Source organism: Brettanomyces bruxellensis, chromosome 5 (genome assembly GCF_011074885.1).
Source record: "Brettanomyces bruxellensis chromosome 5, complete sequence".
Taxonomy (NCBI): Eukaryota; Fungi; Ascomycota; class Pichiomycetes; order Pichiales; family Pichiaceae; genus Brettanomyces; species Brettanomyces bruxellensis.
This window is the reverse complement of record NC_054686.1, coordinates 710024-729193: the sequence shown is the minus strand read 5'-3', so window position 1 is coordinate 729193 and position 19170 is coordinate 710024. Positions and strand designations below refer to the sequence as shown.

The 19170-nt window shown below is 40.5% G+C and overlaps 8 protein-coding genes across 8 annotated transcripts; 3 read left to right on the top strand and 5 right to left on the bottom strand.

Annotated features, from left to right (window-relative positions):
* Positions 1 to 263: 263 nt before the first annotated feature.
* On the top strand, positions 264 to 3569 carry VIP1 (inositol hexakisphosphate and diphosphoinositol-pentakisphosphate kinase; the record flags this gene model as incomplete). Its single annotated transcript, XM_041282848.1, has 1 exon — positions 264 to 3569. The coding sequence occupies one exon, from the start codon at positions 264 to 266 to the stop codon at positions 3567 to 3569; it is 3306 nt and encodes a 1101-aa protein (XP_041135624.1).
* Positions 3570 to 4089: 520 nt separating this feature from the next.
* Positions 4090 to 5379, bottom strand: PRS1_2 (ribose-phosphate pyrophosphokinase 1; the record flags this gene model as incomplete). Its single annotated transcript, XM_041282847.1, has 1 exon — positions 4090 to 5379. The coding sequence occupies one exon, from the start codon at positions 5377 to 5379 to the stop codon at positions 4090 to 4092; it is 1290 nt and encodes a 429-aa protein (XP_041135623.1).
* Positions 5380 to 7174: 1795 nt separating this feature from the next.
* Positions 7175 to 9145, top strand: BRETT_004350 (uncharacterized protein; the record flags this gene model as incomplete). The annotated part of the gene is made up of 1 exon (XM_041282846.1): positions 7175 to 9145. One exon carries the CDS (start codon positions 7175 to 7177, stop codon positions 9143 to 9145), a length of 1971 nt encoding a protein of 656 aa, XP_041135622.1.
* A 62-nt stretch (positions 9146 to 9207) lies between these two features.
* On the bottom strand, positions 9208 to 9876 carry BRETT_004349 (uncharacterized protein; the record flags this gene model as incomplete). The annotated part of the gene is made up of 1 exon (XM_041282845.1): positions 9208 to 9876. The coding sequence occupies one exon, from the start codon at positions 9874 to 9876 to the stop codon at positions 9208 to 9210; it is 669 nt and encodes a 222-aa protein (XP_041135621.1).
* Positions 9877 to 10264: 388 nt separating this feature from the next.
* BRETT_004348 (uncharacterized protein) lies at positions 10265 to 11536 on the bottom strand (the record flags this gene model as incomplete). The annotated part of the gene is made up of 1 exon (XM_041282844.1): positions 10265 to 11536. One exon carries the CDS (start codon positions 11534 to 11536, stop codon positions 10265 to 10267), a length of 1272 nt encoding a protein of 423 aa, XP_041135620.1.
* Positions 11537 to 13447: 1911 nt separating this feature from the next.
* Positions 13448 to 14582, bottom strand: BRETT_004347 (uncharacterized protein; the record flags this gene model as incomplete). Its single annotated transcript, XM_041282843.1, has 3 exons — positions 13448 to 14089; positions 14176 to 14238; positions 14313 to 14582. The coding sequence occupies 3 exons, from the start codon at positions 14580 to 14582 to the stop codon at positions 13448 to 13450; spliced, it is 975 nt and encodes a 324-aa protein (XP_041135619.1).
* Positions 14583 to 14985: 403 nt separating this feature from the next.
* Positions 14986 to 16530, bottom strand: BRETT_004346 (uncharacterized protein; the record flags this gene model as incomplete). Its single annotated transcript, XM_041282842.1, has 1 exon — positions 14986 to 16530. One exon carries the CDS (start codon positions 16528 to 16530, stop codon positions 14986 to 14988), a length of 1545 nt encoding a protein of 514 aa, XP_041135618.1.
* A 1305-nt stretch (positions 16531 to 17835) lies between these two features.
* Positions 17836 to 19167, top strand: BRETT_004345 (uncharacterized protein; the record flags this gene model as incomplete). The annotated part of the gene is made up of 1 exon (XM_041282841.1): positions 17836 to 19167. One exon carries the CDS (start codon positions 17836 to 17838, stop codon positions 19165 to 19167), a length of 1332 nt encoding a protein of 443 aa, XP_041135617.1.
* Positions 19168 to 19170: the final 3 nt, after the last annotated feature.

Genomic DNA, 19170 nt, shown 5'->3' with positions numbered 1-19170 from the left:
TTAGTGGGGCTGGATTCATCTGCCTTCTTTTCGCTGCACGGCTTTTATAGGCTTGATTTAATTAGGATAGAAATAGGGAACTGCATTAGCTATGATTTAATGATTATATTAATTTTTTCAGACGCATTTTTTTTTTTTTTTTTTCTTTTTTGCTTTCCCCCTCTTTTTCGCAAACTTCCTACCAACCTCCATCTTCATCTTAACAAATTCATTATCAACGTGTTCTGTGATACCTACCTCGTGTATCAGGACCAACTTGCGAAATGTCGGAAAGTCCAAGTACAGTGCCACCAGGAAAACCAAGTGAAGGAAGAAAAAGTTGCCATTCAGTTGATATGAACGCATCTAGAAGGCTGTCAACCACTTCATGTGGATCGATCGACTCGTTTAAAGAAGCAACACATTCAGCAAGCATCTCAGAAGAAATAGAAAAGCCCGGGGATCCATTGACAGCAGAATCCTTGGAACAGCACAGAAAAGCAGTCGCATCTATTGCACCGATGCTTCATGACTTCTCGCCAGTTCTATCAAAGTCTGAAGTGGTGAGTCCATCCCAGGATCCTCTTTCAAGGACAGCATCCAACATTAGTTCACTTAGTATTTCAAAGAATGCTCCTGCGAGGGGGGTTGCAAATGCAATGGATTCAAGTGCTGGAACTGCGACCGGAAGTGCAATTGCCTCTTCACCATCTTCGGTTGATTCCAACCCATCTTCCAAATCCAGCATGAATGCCATCCAGATGACGTCTATCAAATCGAAGCCTCGTTCCTTTTCGGCTTCCCTGCCAGAGCCCAAGTTCCCGCGCAAGCCGAAGGTGGGAACTATTGGAGTTTGCGCCATGGACAGCAAAGTGCTCAGTAAGCCTTGCCGGCAGATTCTTAACCGGCTTATTGCTCACGGTGAGTTCGAGACGGTCATTTTTGGCGATAAGGTTATTCTAGATGAGTCGATCGAGAATTGGCCGACGTGCGACTTCTTGATATCCTTTTTCTCGACGGGATTTCCGCTAGAAAAAGCCATTGCCTATGCAAATTTAAGAAAACCGTTTCTTTTGAACGATCTTGTGATGCAGAAGGCACTATGGGACAGGCGGCTTTGTCTCAGCATCCTAAAGGCAGCCCATGTTCCAACCCCCTACAGATTAGTCATTTCGAGAGACGGGGGTCCGCAAGTTGATGATGACCTAAAGGAGAAACTTGAAGCTATAAACATCCCGTGCGACGAAGTTCCAGAACCCAAATGGAGGATGATCGACGACGACACTTTGGAGGTGAACGGCCAGATCATGAAGAAGCCGTTTGTCGAGAAGCCGGTCGATGGTGAAGATCACAATATCTTCGTTTACTACCCGAAGAAAAACGGCGGTGGTGGAAGAAGACTCTTTAGGAAGATCGGCAACAAGTCGTCCGAGTTCGATCCAACGTTGAACATGATCAGAACCAGCGGCTCGTACATCTACGAAAAGTTTATCGACACGGACAATTTCCAGGATGTCAAGGCTTACACTGTAGGTCCCAACTATTGTCATGCCGAGACTAGAAAGTCACCAGTCGTGGACGGAATAGTTAGAAGAAACACGTACGGTAAGGAAATAAGATACATCACGCATTTTTCGAAAAGCGAGGCTGACATGGCACGAAGAGTAGCTACTTTCTTTCAGCAGACAATATGTGGGTTTGACATGCTAAGAACAAACGGGAAGAGCTTTGTGATTGATGTGAATGGATTTTCGTTTGTCAAGAATAACAACGACTACTATGACAAGTGCGCAGAAATCCTCAGAAACATGTTTGTCGAGGCTAAGAAGCAGAGAGATCTCGAACTACCACTGGGTGGCCCACTAGAGGAAAAAAAGCAAAAGTGGGTCTTCAAAGGCTTTGTTTGCGTTGTTCGGCACGCAGACAGAACACCAAAGCAGAAGTTCAAGTATTCGTTCAAGTCTCCGATATTCATATCTCTATTAAAGGGATATAAGGAGGAGGTGATCATCCGAGAGGTCAGAGACTTGAAAGTTGTGTTGGAGACGGTTCACGTGGCGCAAAAACAGCACCTCGAGAATGGAAAGAAGTTGAAACAGTTGGCTACCGCGTTGGAGAAGAAAATGTACTTCCCCGGCACAAAAGTTCAGTTAAAGCCTGCTTTAAACCAGGAGAACGAGATTGAAAAGGTGCAGCTTATTCTCAAGTGGGGCGGAGAACCAACTCATTCAGCCAGATACCAGGCCACAGACTTGGGTGAGCAGTTTAGGCAGGATATACAGTTGTTGAATCAGAAAGCACTGGAAGATGTTCGTGTCTACACGTCTTCGGAAAGAAGGGTCTTGGCCTCATCGCAGTTGTTCTCAAAGGCATTCTTGGATGTGAAAACGCTTCCTGATGACTTCCTACAGGTTAGGAAGGATTTATTGGACGATTCCAATGCTGCCAAAGATCTAATGGATAAGGTGAAGAAGAAGTTGAAGCCGTTGTTGAGACAAGGAAAGGAGGCACCACCACAATTTGCTTGGCCCGTTCAGATGCCGGAACCATTTGTGGTTATTAAGCGTGTTGTGGAACTCATGATCTACCACCATAAAATCATGGAGAAGAATTTCGCCACGAAAGATGTCAACAGCTTTCAAAACTATTGGTGCTGCGGAGAGGACCCATATCTTTTCAAAGAACGCTGGGATAAGCTATTCCAGGAGTTTGTCACAGTTGATAAAGTCCATCCTTCCAAGATTTCGGAGCTTTATGATACCATGAAATACGATGCTTTACACAACAGAGAGTTCTTGCTCAAAGTGTTTGAGGATGACGATAACGAGGGCAAGGATACCCTCTCGCATTCTTTAGTCAAGCAATATCCAATAAACGTGCTCGCAATGAACGACTTCAAGGTGAAGGATTCGGTTTTGGATCCCGCCAAAAACCCAGCAGGTTCCATAGGTTGGGTTTTGTCCTCTAGCTACACAACCAACTCAAAGGCAGATGCACACTCACCATTTGACGATCCAAAGTACGACATGCTGAGGGAGTTGTACAGGCTCTCGAAGGTGCTATTTGACTTTATATGTCCTCAAGAATACGGAATAGAAGACAACGAAAAGTTGGATATTGGCTTGCTAACGTCTCTGCCATTATCGAAGCAGATACTTCATGACATCGCCGAGATCAAGGAGACGGACAGAGCAGCAACAAGGATATACTTCACGAAAGAGTCGCATATCTACACTTTGCTTAATGTGATTTATGAGTCCGACATTCCAATGAAGATTGCTAGAAATGCGTTGCCGGAGTTCGACTATCTATCGCAGATTGTGTTTGAACTCTACGAATCGGAAGATAGCGGTGAGAAACGCCATTCTATCAGACTGTCACTCTCGCCAGGTTGCCATACACAGGATCCGTTGGATGTGCAATTAGATGATCGTCATTACATCTCGTGCATCAGGAGAATAAACTTGACTAGGCATTTAGACATGGATTTAGTTCTTCAGAAGTTGAAGAGCAGATTCAGCAGGGTTTCTTTGCCAAAGAAGTTTACTCCGGTTAACATCACGAGTCCATTGGTTCGGGAAAAGCCATGAGGTGATATATGCTTTTTTTTTGGCTTTTGTATTCTAAGTAAACTTTGCGATATATATATGTACCTTAACCAATGTCTCGAGATAAATTCGGAATTTGTTCTCTATGGAAATATTTTACAAATGACAAGACTAGTAATGTACCTTTGGCTGTGCAAGTATATTCTTTATAGACCTAAACGGTCAAAGAGTGCATGCACAATCATACAGGAAATTATAATTATCAGTATTCCAATGCTCCGTTAATACAAACCACCTGAGTATGGCGATAAGCACTGCAGTTCCAATAAACTGCAACATTGGTTGAATTTAGATTGAAGGTTGGTGGATTGAAGATCGGTATGTTGAAGGTTGGTAGATTGAAGGTCGAAGATTTGTAGATTGAAGGTCGAATATTTGTAAATTGAAGTTTGGTAGATTGAAGATTAAATGTATGTCGAATGCAGATTAAACGTAAGTTGAAGGCAGGCTGAATGATTACTAAACAAGCCAAAAAACAAAAGCGAAACTGTATTGAATATATTCAAACAACAGAAGCAAGAGAGTTGAAAAGAACACTGATGGATTCACCGAAATGATCTCTCCTGATACACTCAGCAAAGATTGGAGAGACATCAATAACCGTAAGCTTCTTGCACTTCTTGGCCGCCGCGTCCGGAATTGGATACGTATTCGTAACAATTATTCCATCTATGTACGGACAGCTGTCAAGTCTCTCCAAGCAGTCATCAGCAAAGATACCGTGGGTGGCAACAACGTAGCACTTCTTTGCACCACAATTCTTCCGGAGGTGCTCGGCAGCAGCAATGAAGGCAGCATGTCTGTCAATCATGTCATCCACAATGATGGCAGGCTTGTCCTGAACATTTCCAACCAAGGTTATCACCTTCTCGGAGGCACTGAACTCGGGTTCGTCCTCATCATCGGAATTGTTGTTGTCATACGTGATTTCAGACTCCTTGTGGATCAGGGAAGGTCTGAAAGTCTTGTCGTCACCAGAAACAAACGAGCTTCTGGCACGTGCCTTCTTCTTGAAAGCCTTTGCAGCGTAAGCCTCGGCAGCCTCCTCAGAAGCTTCTTCATCAAGAACATGACCTTTCACAATTCTTGCAGTCTGAACATCGGTAGAGCAGATAACCTCATCCTGCTCAACCTGGCCGTTTGCCTCAACAGTGCTGACCTGCTGGCTTGGCTTTGAGTGGCCATAGCTCTCCTTGCTTCTCTCCTTATCTGTGTGGATCATGGCAAAGTTGATGTTCAACTGATCGGCAAGAGTAGTCACTCTCTTGGCTCCACCGGGGTTCTTCGACACAACAACAGCATCCTGGTAATCCGGGATGTTGTGGCGAATCCACGAGGCCAACGTAGGGCCTGCATACAGGTTATCCACCGGCTTTCTAAAGAAACCTTGCATCTGCGAGGCATGCAAGTCCATAGAGATAACGTGATCGGCACCTGCCATGATTAGAAGATTGGCCAACATCCGGGCGGTGATGGCACCTCTGTGCTTCTTCATCTTGGACTGCTTTGCATATGGAAAGCTTGGAATCACGGCTGTGATCTTAGCTGCTGAACCACCCTGGCATGCCGATATCAAGATCAGAAGTTCCATGATGTGGTCATTGGTCTCGGGAGATCCCGATTGTATGATGTAGACATCTTCATCTCTCACGGAAACGCCAATCTGAACGGAAGTCTCACCGTTGGAGAACTTCTTGAGCGTTGCTGGTGCAGGTTCAATTCCGAGACGCTCACAAACGAGCTTTCCCAACTTTGGATGGGAGTTTCCAACGAAAACTTTACACTTTCTCATGAAGTCTTCTTTTTCCTGTGCAGAATATTCTGCTTTCAAAGGGAGAGCTGTTTGTACGGACGACAGGTTGCGAAATAAGAGGCGAATGACTTGCGATGCCTCTAAACTAAGAATCTGGTGTGGTAAATGTAGATAATGTTGCACAAAAAAACTATCTTATAGTGGTTTGCACAATACAATTTCTAACCGTAGAGTGTGATGCTAGTCAGTTCCTAATAGATCAGCTGTGAAGATTTGTGGAAAAACAAGCCTTATTTCCCAGCTGCATTATAGCTTAAAATAAAGAGTGGTTTAACTGCATGAAGATACCTTGAAACCACAAAAAAATTTTTAGTGATTACGGGGTAAAATTTTTTTTTTTTTTTTTTTTTTTTTTTTTCACCAAAAAAATTGCTATGAAATAAATCACCGCCGTTTACCGTAGCATCCTTACCTACCGTAGATACGGTTAATCACGTGATTTCGACGATTTTTGTGATAGAACAAATGCTTCTATTGTAAAGTACATTTCCGTCTTATCCAACACAGTCATAATTCGCAAATACCTTGATAATAATGGGAAGAAGTAAAAAGAGACAAAAAAGCAATTGAAACAAATCGACTGTGTAAACCCAAAAAATATACATAAATAACCAAGAGTTGAGAAAATATGTGAATGCTGCGTATATCGACTAAAGCTTTCGACTAAAGCATGCCAACCAAAGCATTTGCAAGGTCAACAAATTTCAGTGGAATACGTCTTTCAAAAATTAAAAAGAAGCAACAAATCTGTGGAATTTCGTTTAGAAGAGATATCCCTGGGATATCAGATGTGAAGTTATAATGCTGGTTTATTTGCATTTTCAGCGGGTTCATTATTAACATTATTCATCTCATCAGATGCTTTAGTGCCTATTTGATCCTTCATCCATTGAGGAATGCCATTTAGTTTTCCTTGAAGTGCATCAACATCAATACTTTCCCGGTAAAAAAATATAGAACTTCCTATAATGAAAAGGAGAAATGAAGCAAAGAGAATAAATCGTCCGAATCTCTTGTTAAAAAGCATGCTTTGTTAAATTAAGATGAAATAAGTCAAATGGCCTTGAATGAGAACTGCAGAAATGTTATTACGAGAAAAGCTTTGGTGTTCCGATTCTCTAATCCGTCGGCTAATCGGCTGTAGAAATATTTCTTAGATAAGGAGATATTACATTGAGAAAAAGTCTTGAGGGCGATTAGCATAGCCAGGCTGCAGATGTTTGTGGTGCAGAGATGTATATCATAGTCTAAGAACAGGCATTGTGAAGGACATAAATTATTACATCTGACTGTAGTGTGTGATCTTTGCAAATTGGTAAAAGTAATCATTAGCAACATATTTGCAAAATTTTTGATATATGTTGATAGTTGGTAGATCAAGTACAGTACATAGAGGTGCGAAAAGTATGGTAAGGAATGTGACATCTTTTCAGAGCTAAGCGCACTGCTGGAAATTCCTAATTCGGATGGTGGAAGAAGAAAAATAAATAATAGCGTATCGTCGGTATTTTTTAGCTCGAATGAGATGAAAAGCGGTCGATGCAAATCGTTTATTTACTGGATGTGAAATTTTAATCCTGTCACACGAAATATTTGGTTTGTAAGAACATCTGCGACTGTATGCATATCTTCTGAACACTCAAGTTTACCGTGTGGAAATTTTTGGCGGAACTCACGGACACTATCCGTAAATTTTGAAATAGTCTGAAATAGTTTGAAATAGTTAATTTGACTGTTGAGAACATTCGTAGACGCAAAAAGAGAAAAAGAAACCATGTCAGGGAAGTTCAGCTTTACTACAGCTGATCGGAGAGCTTCAACGTCTGTTGCGGGTTCTTTGGGAAGGACAAGTCTTTTTATTCCTCAGGATTTCATTGAGAGAAACTCATCACAACTTGAAAATGCACTTGACGGTATGGATTCGACTTCAGAAGGAGAAGATAACGAGGAAGATACCCAAGATGAGGAAGAGCAAAGAACACTACTTGCAAATGCAGTTGAAGCTGAATCTTCTCAGCCATTGCAATCCCAATCAAGAAATGACTTGACATTACCTCCAATAACGCACTCCACGTCTGTTGCTACATCTGTTGCATCAGGAAGACATCTGGGAAGAAAAACAACAAAGCAGATACTTTCAGAGGAAGCGGATCTCCTTGAAAGAAACGGGATCCCAGTAAGAAGATATTCGACGATTTCTGCCACTCCTCGTGAAGGTGTTCAGGCATCGGAACTTATACCAACAAGGATAATGCGAGTTCCTTCATATGGTGCCCTAAGTCGGGTCGCTACGAAACAGGAAATAGAACCTGAGGATGCCTCTGTTATAGATCAAAACTGGCAGGAGGCTATAAGGTCCGGCAAAATACAAACCACGCCAGCATTCGAATTCAAAACAATATTTACTTCATCCATTCCGCTCATTATTACGTTTCTTTTACAGAGTTCTCTTGGTGTTTGTTCTGTGTTTGCCGTGGGCCACATTTCGCCAAAGGCCTTGGCTGGTGTCACACTTGGTATGATGAGCTCTAACATGACCGCTATTGCTGTTATTGCAGGTCTTGCATCGTCGTTGGACACCTTTCTTCCTCAAGCTTACGGTGCTCGCAAGTTTAAATTGGTCGGGCTTATCTTCCAACGTTGTGTCACGTTAATTCTTTGCGTTATGGTTGTTGTGTGCACATTGTGGTGGCTCTATGCGGAAAGAGTACTCCTCACAATTCTACCTGACCCTGAAAGTGCTCATTATGCAGCACAGTACCTCAAGGTCACGTCGTTTGGAATTCCAGGCTACGTTTTATTTGAAACAGGCAAGAGGTTCCTACAAGCACAGGGAATATTTGATGCTTCCACATATGTGCTTTTCGTCTGTGCACCTCTTAACGCAATTATGAATTACACGTTCGTCTGGAAACTCGGATTCGGATACATTGGAGCACCCATGGCCGTGGCATTTAATTATACTCTAATGGCACTTGGCCTTTTCCTGTATACTGTCTATACGAAGAGTGAGATGAATCCAAGAAAATGCTGGAATGGAATCCACCCCAAGAAGATATTCCGAAACTGGGGCGAGTTGATCTGGTTGAGTATTCCGAACTTGATCATGATCGTTTCTGAGTTCCTCAGTTTTGAGATTCTGACCTTTTTGGCAAGTTATCTTGGCACAACCGTTTTGGCCGCACAATCTGTTGTTGCAACAATGGCCTCATTGACTTATCAAGTTCCTTATGGTGTCTCAATTGCCGCTTCAACACGTATTGCAAACTTTCTTGGAGCACAGCTTCCCGATGCGGCCCACGTTACTGCCAAAGTTGTTTTCGCCTTCACTGGATTTGTGGGATTGTTCAATTGCTCATTTATATTCTTCGGTAGGTACAGAATAGCTGATTGGTTCTCCAACGACGCTGACGTCATCAAGGTGGTTTCGCACGTCTTCCCAGTAATCGCATTCATCCAAATATTCGATGCTTTGAATGCAACTTCTGCAGGCTGTCTCCGTGGACAAGGCATGCAGAAAATAGGAGGTTACGCTAATTTGATCTCATATTATTTAATCGGAATACCGATTGGTGCTGTGTTGGCTTTCCTATATCCAAAATCGCATCCATTGGGACTTCTGGGTCTTTGGAGTGGTGTTGGATTGGCTCTTTTCATTATCGGAACAACTCAGTGGTACTTTGTTCTGCATGCAGACTACCGCAAACTTGTTGAAGATGCCATTCGGAGAAATGAATCTGCATGATCGCATAATAGTATGAATATATACATATATACATTTATGTATAGTTTGTGTTGCGCTCTTATTCACTCTTTTGTGTTCTTGTTCTTTTCTAGTTCATCTAACAATTTTTCTATCTGTGTCTTGAGTATGCTTACTTGTGGTACATAATTCATCGCAGTCCTCATATCTTTTTGTGCTCTTCTGATTGCTGTTGGAACTATTCCGCCGTTAAACATCTTCAATGGTTCCCTAACTGGGAGTGGGTCATCTTCTGAAATTGTTAACTCTGTGAAACACGTATTCTTATTATATCTATTATGAGTATTTGTCGATGTCTGTTCGAAATCTGTTGCCTTCCCCACTTGATCTGATGTTTTTTCCTCATTTTCCGATTTCAAATCAGTACTCTCTAACTTTGTATTATCAGCTTTCTTTTTTGTTTTGGTTATCCCTCTTTTCTCCAAAGTAGGAGCATTATTCTGAAGTTTTATAGTTAAGCTGGCAGCAGATGGTCTATAATCCCACATATCACTTCCAAAGTGTGAAAATGAAAGGCCAACAAAGTTTCCACGCTCAATATCTGAATACGCCTCTCTCATGTTTTCTGTCATTGCCTTGTATGTTTGGTGATACCTATCTAGTAATTCAAGTAATTCGACAGTAAGCTTATCGCAAGGTTGTAGTTGAACAGTAGGATCTGAATATGAATCAAGAAGGTCATCTTTGTTGGTTGCGCTATATAGATCGAGCATGCTAAGTGATTTAATGAGTGGGAATGCAATAGTAAACAAAAAATAAGGTGTGTTCCGACAATAATAATCTGCTGAGAGTATGTTGTATTACGATAGCACCTTTTATTTGGCACTTCACTTCATCTTTTTTTTTCCATTATTTTTCGCTACATTACAATTGTTTTAATCCACACAAATTACAAGTTGAGTACCCACAAAATTCTTATTAGGACTAGAATGTTTTTAAGAAAATAAGAAGAAGCACTAAGACATGGTACCAAAATGGCGAATCATAATGGCGTTAGAAAAAGCTGAACCACGGCAAACAGTTGAATGATCATGTTTTGCCCCCTTGCCTGGCACTAGCCCCATAATGTAAACAGTTATAAGAATATTCTCTACAAATCAATCAATTGTCACAAACAGTCAGACTTTGAAAAGCCCCGTCGAGCTCTTCACGAGACTCGGGCTCCTCAGACTGGCATAAGCCTATTTCTCCCAAAATGTCCTGGATTGATGATTCTTTGGTGTTGAGTGACACTGAAGATTTGTCACTACAAGCAGAATTCTGGTCCGAACTTTCACTATGCATCGAAGAATTGCTGTCCTCACTCGTGTCCTTAAGAAGGCAGACACCCTTTTGAGAAGGCAAAATCATGCTTTTCTTCGATTTCACTTTGAACTTGTTGGCACGCCTGTACTCAGACAAGATTTTACATCTCATTTCGTACCCCATGGAAGAATCGATACTAGAACGGAATGTGTGGATGTCTTTGATATCAAGTTTTTTCAAAGTTATCGTCTCATCGTCTGTTTCCTCCGAATCCCCCGCCATGTCTAGATAGTTGGCATATTTCAACTGGTGTTTTTCTGCAAGCTCCTTCAATTTGGCAGGTGAATCTCCATTTAAACAGCTGTCCCCATACACGGACAACACCTGGCTCAAGCAGCTGATGTCACTTCCTCCACTAGAATGCTTGCCGGAAACAGCTGCAGAAGCAGATCCACTCATATCTTCGAAGCCAGCTTCGAGTTCCTGAGGAATGCTGTATAAGCCACTGGGAATGCTGCTGTCCCTGACGTAATGGCAGGCAATGCTGCTACTCCTGCGTTTTCCGGCGGCAGACATCGGTGAAGAGCATGCAGATGTTCTTGGAGAGCTCATTGAACTTCGAGTAAACAGTGAGTTGGCAACCATGCTCGAACTAGTGGAGGCCATACTGGTGTGGCGCAGCAAATCAGTTGATAATGTTCGGGTTGCAACCGTGGATAAGTCCCGGGAGCATGATGTTGATGTTGGAATTGTACGATAGGACGAATATGCTGCAAACGAGCTTCTTTTGGAGGCAGAATCTGGCTGCGTACTTGCCGGAATGCTTTCATGTGAACGTGGAAGTGGCTTGTTTGCGTATTTGTCACAAACGGCAACGCTGATTTGTGCATCCTGTGTGGGAATTTTTATAGCGGAGATATCTGCTTGGTGGAATGCCTTATCCAACCCATAGCTGATATCCGAGTCGATATGTGCAACGTGATCGAATCCAAAAGGTGCACTTATACTTCTTGGTGCTGATTGCGAACGGTGTCTGAGTTTGTTCATTTTGCGCTTGAAGTAGCTCTTCTTCTTTCTTTCTGGCTCATCAAGCCAGAGTGACTGTGGCTGAACTGCAGTTCTCGGCATATCTGGTGCTTATGTGAAATTTTGATATTCTAACACTATGGTATTCTTTTCAACGCTGCTTGCTGGAAGCTGTATGGGTATAGTTAGGTACTTTTTTTTATCTGATAAATCTGACAGGGAGTGCAAAGATTCCTCAGTCCGTGAATCAACGATTATAGAGTTCGATTGAGGAGCAACGTTAAAAAAAGCAAAACATGAAAAACGATCGAAGCACAAGGAATGTGCGAAACTGGCTTATTATTAACCATCATACCATCAGATGATCTAGTTTCTTCTCCAAGATTGAAGTCGCCAAAAAATAATGCTAACAGGGGTACCTCCTTTTGAATGTAAAAAAACAATACCATGCTGAAATGTCTTGGGCCACAGGTACAACGCTCCACGAAGCCGGATAACCGCTTTCAGAATAATACTTTGCATTCTGCATTGTCACATTTTTCCTCTTACGTGTATCTACATGCTACTGTAATCAATTATTTTTCGTCGTCGCGTAATGCTATTTTTTTTTTTTTTCACCCTTTAGATCTTCGGCTTTCCACCCGCCCCTTTTAATATCGTGTATCACATCTTTCACCTTCATAGGTAATAAACAGTATGCTTCTAGTGCAATCTTTACTACAATTTGGTTTACGGTATTTGGAATTTTAAACTCAGAAAAGATCTTCATGCGCCTCAATGGGATATGAAATATGGACATATCTTGTATCTAAAACATTTCAGAGTTCTACAAAATAAAAAATAAATGGGAATGTTGAAATTTGCACTCATAATTACTATTATCATTATTGTTTTCAGTCCAAATTACCGTGATGGGGAAAATTGTAAGGTTCTACGTAATCATCCGTTCACCGCCAAATAATTTATAGTGCGAAACGGTAACCAAACCACGTAAGGTTAAAACAAACAAAGAAATCAACATAGTGAAAAAGAACATACTCCTTTGAAATTTTTATCGCCCTGTTTTTTTGCTTGTTGTGACACACCATTCTTCCGGCTTCTCCTTTGAATCCTCGTGGAGCGAAATAATTTGCATGCAATTAATTAGGCCTGAAACGGAAATTTTATTTCACCAGCAGTATTGTTGTAATTTTTACCATAATATAAGTTTCTAGTGTCTTTCTCTAGTTTTCGTCATTCAAATTAAACGAACAATTCATTTTTGATACTCTCTGAAAAAATATGGTAAGATCCATATTTTCTGGCAGTATTGCAATATGTATGAATGAGCATGGAATGATCTGTGGTCTAGCCTGTTTCTTGACTGGATGAACAAAAACTCTCCTTTAATCATATTACCTTTTCTTAGAATATTTTGGTAAATACGTGTAATCAATTAATCCGACTTTCTGCACTCACTACTAATATGTACTACTAATATGTACTACTAATACAACTTACACACTGATCAATATCACATACAATATTAAAATCGAACCTATAGAATATATTAGAGCGCTTATTCTGACCATCAGAGAACGTAAAAAAAAAAGAGAATTGAGAAAGAAAGATCGAAAAAATAAAATGAAAATGTAGAATCAAAATTACCAAGCTGCGGAATGACGATATGGTATTCAGGGAAATGAGCATCGAACATAGTGAAAGAGTGGAGGAACAAAACTGAAACTGATGGAGTTAGCTAAATGATTATTCTCTTTATTGATGCTGCCCATGTAATGTAGCAAATGTCATGGCTTTCTCATTTAAATTTTAAATTTAAGATAAATGCCAGTGTCCGGAGTGGAAGCTACTTACACAATCAGAGAACACACACTTCAATTCAAGTGAAATAATCAAATTTCAAATATTTCATCGTTTTGCAAACATTTAAGCTATGACTAATCAATTGTTAATAATACTTCACGGCAAGGATCAGTAGATCACCTTTGTATTCTGCTGTGTAGGGATGTATCGTCAGCTGTCATAGTGGAGAATGTGGACCGGGCACTCGCAGCGTCCTTTATGCTTGAACCAATCTCGAATACATTTATAATGAAAGCAGCAAAGACATTCTAGACGCCCTATTTTATCGCCGGGCTTAAACTCTTCCATGCAAATAATGCATTCGTTGTCCTCGTTTAATTGTAGCTTGTCGACATTTGCATCTTTCGGGATTGTCGACACCAACATTCGATTGTATGTCCGTCTGCTTTGAGGAGAACATGAAAAATCTTGCGATTCTAGACACTGGCTCGTATGATTTTCTCTCTGTGCTTCATTTAGAAAGCCTAGAAACTTTCCGCAAACAGGGCATGTAGGATCTTCATGTATGATTTTATGATTTGCACGCGTTTGGCTTCCAGAATATGGTTTATGGATTGGCCCATTAGAAGACCCTTGTCCAGTTTGGGCATCGTTTGTAAGTGTAACTTGACTAGAACTTTTTGACATCTCTGTGGTGGTCACATGTTCTGGTGTGGTCTTAATTAACATATTAGGTAAAGCTGCCGCAGATTTATTTTCTCTGGAAAGTAGGCTGTTTCCTGATGAATCATTCAAAATCGAACTGCTTCCTTCTCGCAATGCATGCCTAATCATATCCAACTCTTCAGCACACTCATTACAAGTCCTATGTGGAACATGAGGGCTTTCTAAGAATATTTGTGATGGTGGAGAAAMCAACATAAGTGTTTGGTAAATACCTCATGAAATTTGATGCACATGAAGCACAGCATATTCTGCCACATAATCTGCAATGATGTCGTCTCACAAAAAAAGTAAACGGTTTCCCACAAAGGGCACAATGATCAATATCATCATCAGATTGCCATATTGGTACCCCGGATTCATTTAAAGATGGAGGAACTGTATTGGGATGAGATACAGCCATTGAATGTGGGGAAGAATTTGCGGAAGAATTTGCGGAAGAATGGGGTGAAGAATGTGAAGAATGTGATGATGAATGTGATGATGAATGTGGTGATGAATGTGGTGATGAATGTGAAGAAGAATATAAGGGAGAATATGCAAAGCCTGCGTTTGAAATGTTCGAATGTATGGATGACGAGCCTGTTTCTGTTGATACTTGTTGTGTCATTACTTCTGACATGATTTACGTGATTTGCTCAATGATCTATCTCTATTTTTTTTTCAAAAATGACGATGGATCTTTTAAAGAAAAAGATAGGATTACCAATACACAAGATAATTGTGCTGGTTTTTAATTTGTGAAGAAGGGTATACTACTTGAAGGGAGCATGGGTTATGATCCGAAGCATGCAATCAAAATAAGGAAGGATAAATAAATGATTTAAAAAAAAAAAAAAAGATAAGGGAGAAATGTAATGTTGTGGGATTCTTATCTTGCAATTTTTCTCTGCCTGGAGGCAATCATAGCAGCGAAATTGAAATATCATGCGATCTCTTCCTATTGTTTATAAAATATACTACATTTTCAAAAATTATAGAGAATCCTGGAAGAATTATTAATATAAATAAATATGAGCACCCCGTCAAAAGAATTCTGGAGCCCTTTTTATATATCTGTGCTTCAAGCAAAATAGCAAAATTCCAAGACTAACTAAAATGCAACCACCTGTGAAAAATGTTAAGGAAGAGCATATATGAATTGCTTGTGTTGATGTCTGAGTACAATTTGTGGAAAAATCAAAACTAAAAAGTAGGTTGAAAAATAGATTGCCGATTATAGCAGCAAAAGAAAACAATCCCCATGTAGTTCCCAAGATGTCGAGTCCGTATATTGATGCAAGAATGGCCGGGAATAAAGTGAAAACAGCCGAATTTAATATTGCGTTAAAGACAACGATAACGTCAAAGTGTATGTTGGCAACTGGGACCAATGATAAATAAAAGTGCGATAAACCGCATGCAACAACCATCGAGAGAAAGATGGTCAATCTGGAAATTGAGAATTTAGTACAGATGTAATCTGTTAATGTCATGATCAAGAATCTGGTCAATGTTGCGGTGATTGAAAAAACCTGAAGTGGACCTTCCAAGTCACTATTGTTCAGACTCTTGATAATAGAACCGATATTAGCCACAAAAAATTCTGTGGCTCCGATAGACATAAGACAACAGCATATTAAAGGATACATTAAGTAATCCCTGAAAAATAGTCCAATCTTAGTTGAGTAGCTTAGATCTGAACGGTATATATCGGCAGCCGTTAAATGCTCAGACGTTTCTGAAGAAAGCATTGAAATTTCATCATCAAGACTAAGAATAGGAGGTTGTTCTGTCACGTACCATGATCTTGGTGATCCAATAATCGATCCAGTTGGTGAATGAATAACTGCACCAGCTCCAGTTAGGAGGGGGGAAGCTGCAAAATTACTAAATTGCTCTTCTTCCTCACTCACACCTTCCTCCTCCTCTCTGCTGACAACTAAATCAGTTAAAATGCAGGCAATGAGCGATATTACTGTGGAAGAAAGCAACGAGTAAAAGAAGAAGTTTAATATCCCTATGAAGTTTTCTGTTGGATGCTGTGTGTTTTTAAACATATACCCAAGTATATGAATTTGCAAAAAGCTGGAAAATGCGACCATCATGTTCGGAGTGCTAATGGAAAGGGTCTTGTAATACTTTCCAAAGGCTTTCGCAGAGTTTAGAAGTGATGAGAATAAAAGTGATGAATGCGAACAGCCCAATATGAGAAATGCCAGATACATGAGACGGTGATCCAATTGATATCTGACAACTTCTAACACAATATTAAAGCCAACTAGATAGCCACCCAATGCCATCATGCACAAGATCCAGATACCTTTTGCATCGGCAATATATCCACATAGTGGTGTGAACAAGCTCAATCCTGCCGTCTGACAGATGATAATCCGATTGATTACTGGCTGCGAGTAGCCGAGAATATCTCCAAATGGGCCCGAAAAAACAGAAAATAGCTGTAGGATTCCTAGTGACAAACACGAAATTACTGATAGCACAAATGCCACAAAGTAAAGGCGGAATGCACCATGACGGGAATACACTTGGTCGATGATCTGTTTAGGATTAATCAACTTCTTCATGAACATGAACACCTGCTTTCCAAATGACAAGAAACTACCGATGATCACACTTTGGTAAGCATTGATAGAACGGCTTGAAAATGAAATATGCAAGCTGATAATAGATCGTGCTCATTTAAAATGTACAGCAAAATGAAGGAAAAGGGATCATTCATTTATGGCGTTTATAAATAAACACCTTTGAGAATTTTTCGATTGATTCAAAATTCCATCTGTCCACCTAAATCTTTCATTGCTGCATATTCTTCTCCTGTCGATCTGAATCTATTGTTTTATGCCCAAGAAAAAAGTTCCGAAATCACTCCCAGAACAATAGGTGTGACAATTTTGATTTCGCTTCGCAGGGAAAAAATCTAGGGACAGATATTTTGTCCTCAAATCAAGTTCGCGTTATCTTATCTGTTATTTTGAGCTACCCTAATTGAGTTCTTGCTACAATTGTGTGAGACTAAGTGAGAGACACTACAATTCTGACAATCACCAAAAGCAAAAAGACATATGGTTATGTCCGGCTTCTCAAAGAAGGAATAACCGATGAAAAGAAAAGTTAGCGGGATTTGTGTCACTCCAACAGAATGATCACTTCGGTTATCTCCATTTCTCTTGCATACCTTTAAACGGCAAGCTTGCTATTGAACTTCCCTATTAGTGAATCTCGCTGATAGGTGTAGATCGGTAATCCGGTGCGTCCAATTTTATTATAGATCTGGAATTTTTTTTTTTTTTTTTTTTACATTTTTCCCTTTAATTTTTCTCCAACCAGCGTATCCATCTCATCACAATGAAAAATAAGGGATGGAAGCCAGCTACATGCTTTCAGCTTTAATACTTATTATTTCACAGGCTAAGGCATACCTATTGTGGCTCGGAGTTTGCTTGTAATGTAGAAGGATTTAGCATTGTCTTCCGTTTATCACAGGTTTATCCCTTTAATCGTCATTCTAGAATACTTTTTATGCATCATTTTGGCTAATCATAATAGCAGGAAACCTGTAAACAGAAATGGCATGAATTTCAGAACCCCGCATTCTTCGCTTTCAAAATATTTTTTTTTCACAACTTGCTCCGGCTGTTTTCCCCAAGTTATCTGCCTGAATATAGTGTACATAGTATTGACTTCCCACACCTGGTTGTGGAAGTGGTACAGTTTGGTGTCGGGATGTCGCACTCTTAACACTTTCGCAGTTGGCGGAATTTACACATAAATTCTGATTACGGCAGTGTTCTCGCAATTACGACTTGGTCACTTGCATATTCATCCTCTGATCATTTTGAATGCCTATCTTCTAAAACATTCAGGGGTGAGTGATAATGGGTGGATTTTTTGGTTTGCAGTATAAAGACTTAGACGTCTCGTTTAACTTCGAATCATCTCCATATAGATGCTTCGGTCCCTTTTATCCGGACGTGACCGGCTCTCTGAATGTGAGAGTCATGAAAGACGTTCATAATGTTACCGGAATTAAGTACGGATTTAAGGGTACTGTTGATGGATATTTCTTTGAAGCCACTGAGGTTTCGGCGGGGGATTTTTTAAATACACAAACTACGCAACGGCACACAATTACAGACACGTATAAACTCTTTGAACAGCAACAGGATTTAAATGCCGATCCAGGTGCTCAAAATGCTGTAATTGGCGGACTTGTCAAGAAGGGAACAGTCATGAACCAATCGTTTCACTATCATTTCCCATTTGAGACAACATATCTCCCTAGTAGCTGTTCCAACATTGGTGGAACAGGTGATAATCAGGCATCAATTGCTGTTGTCTACAGTGTTTATGTACAAATACAATATCAGGGCCCAAATGGTTCAAGCTATCAGCAGCTGGAATGGCCAAGCTTGTTGGCCTATCAGGGTGCACCGGAAACAAAGATCGATGGTCCTATTGGTATGAAGAATTACGTTATAAGCAACAAATTCAAGTCGAAAGTGAAAGATTTCGTGTATGATCGCTCAAAGAAGATGCTTGTTCCAAGTCCAATACAGAAATCGCATAGGTACACCAAACGTATACTTGGCTTGTGGAATGAGAATTATCGGAAAGGAGTGTACGATCAATTGGCTCAGGATGTTGAGATATCATGTGTGTTTAGTGTTCCAAATGCGATTAATATACTAGGTCCTTTTACCAATGCCGTGGGCCTGAAGTTTAAAGTAGATGCTGATGGTGAGCTCGGGACCGATTTTGCTTTTAACGGACAAAGCACGGGATTAGGAAAGTTTAATGTTAATGAATTAAAGTTGTCTGACTTCTATCAGGTCGATATGAACGTTTGTGGCAAAGCTTATACAACACAAAACATGCAGCCATTGATGGCTCTGCGGTTCAAGGAAGGATCACTTTCTTTTGATGTCAAGGATTTCCAATTCAATAAAGAAGCCGGTGTTTATGAGATTAATTTATCATTATCGGATTTTCAAAGAGCCACCACTTCCCCGATGCTCTGCTATTTTGCACAGCCTGCAATGGTTTATGGACGTGTTGGTAATATTTTTCTGTGCCGGTCCAGTGCTGTATTCGACATGACACTATCAAATGCTTGCAAGCATGATAAAAAGAGTAAGGTTTTCACTGCAAGATCGGAATCGATATTTTACCTGAGGGATGGAGGTGCACCGCCTCCGTATAAGAAATAACTT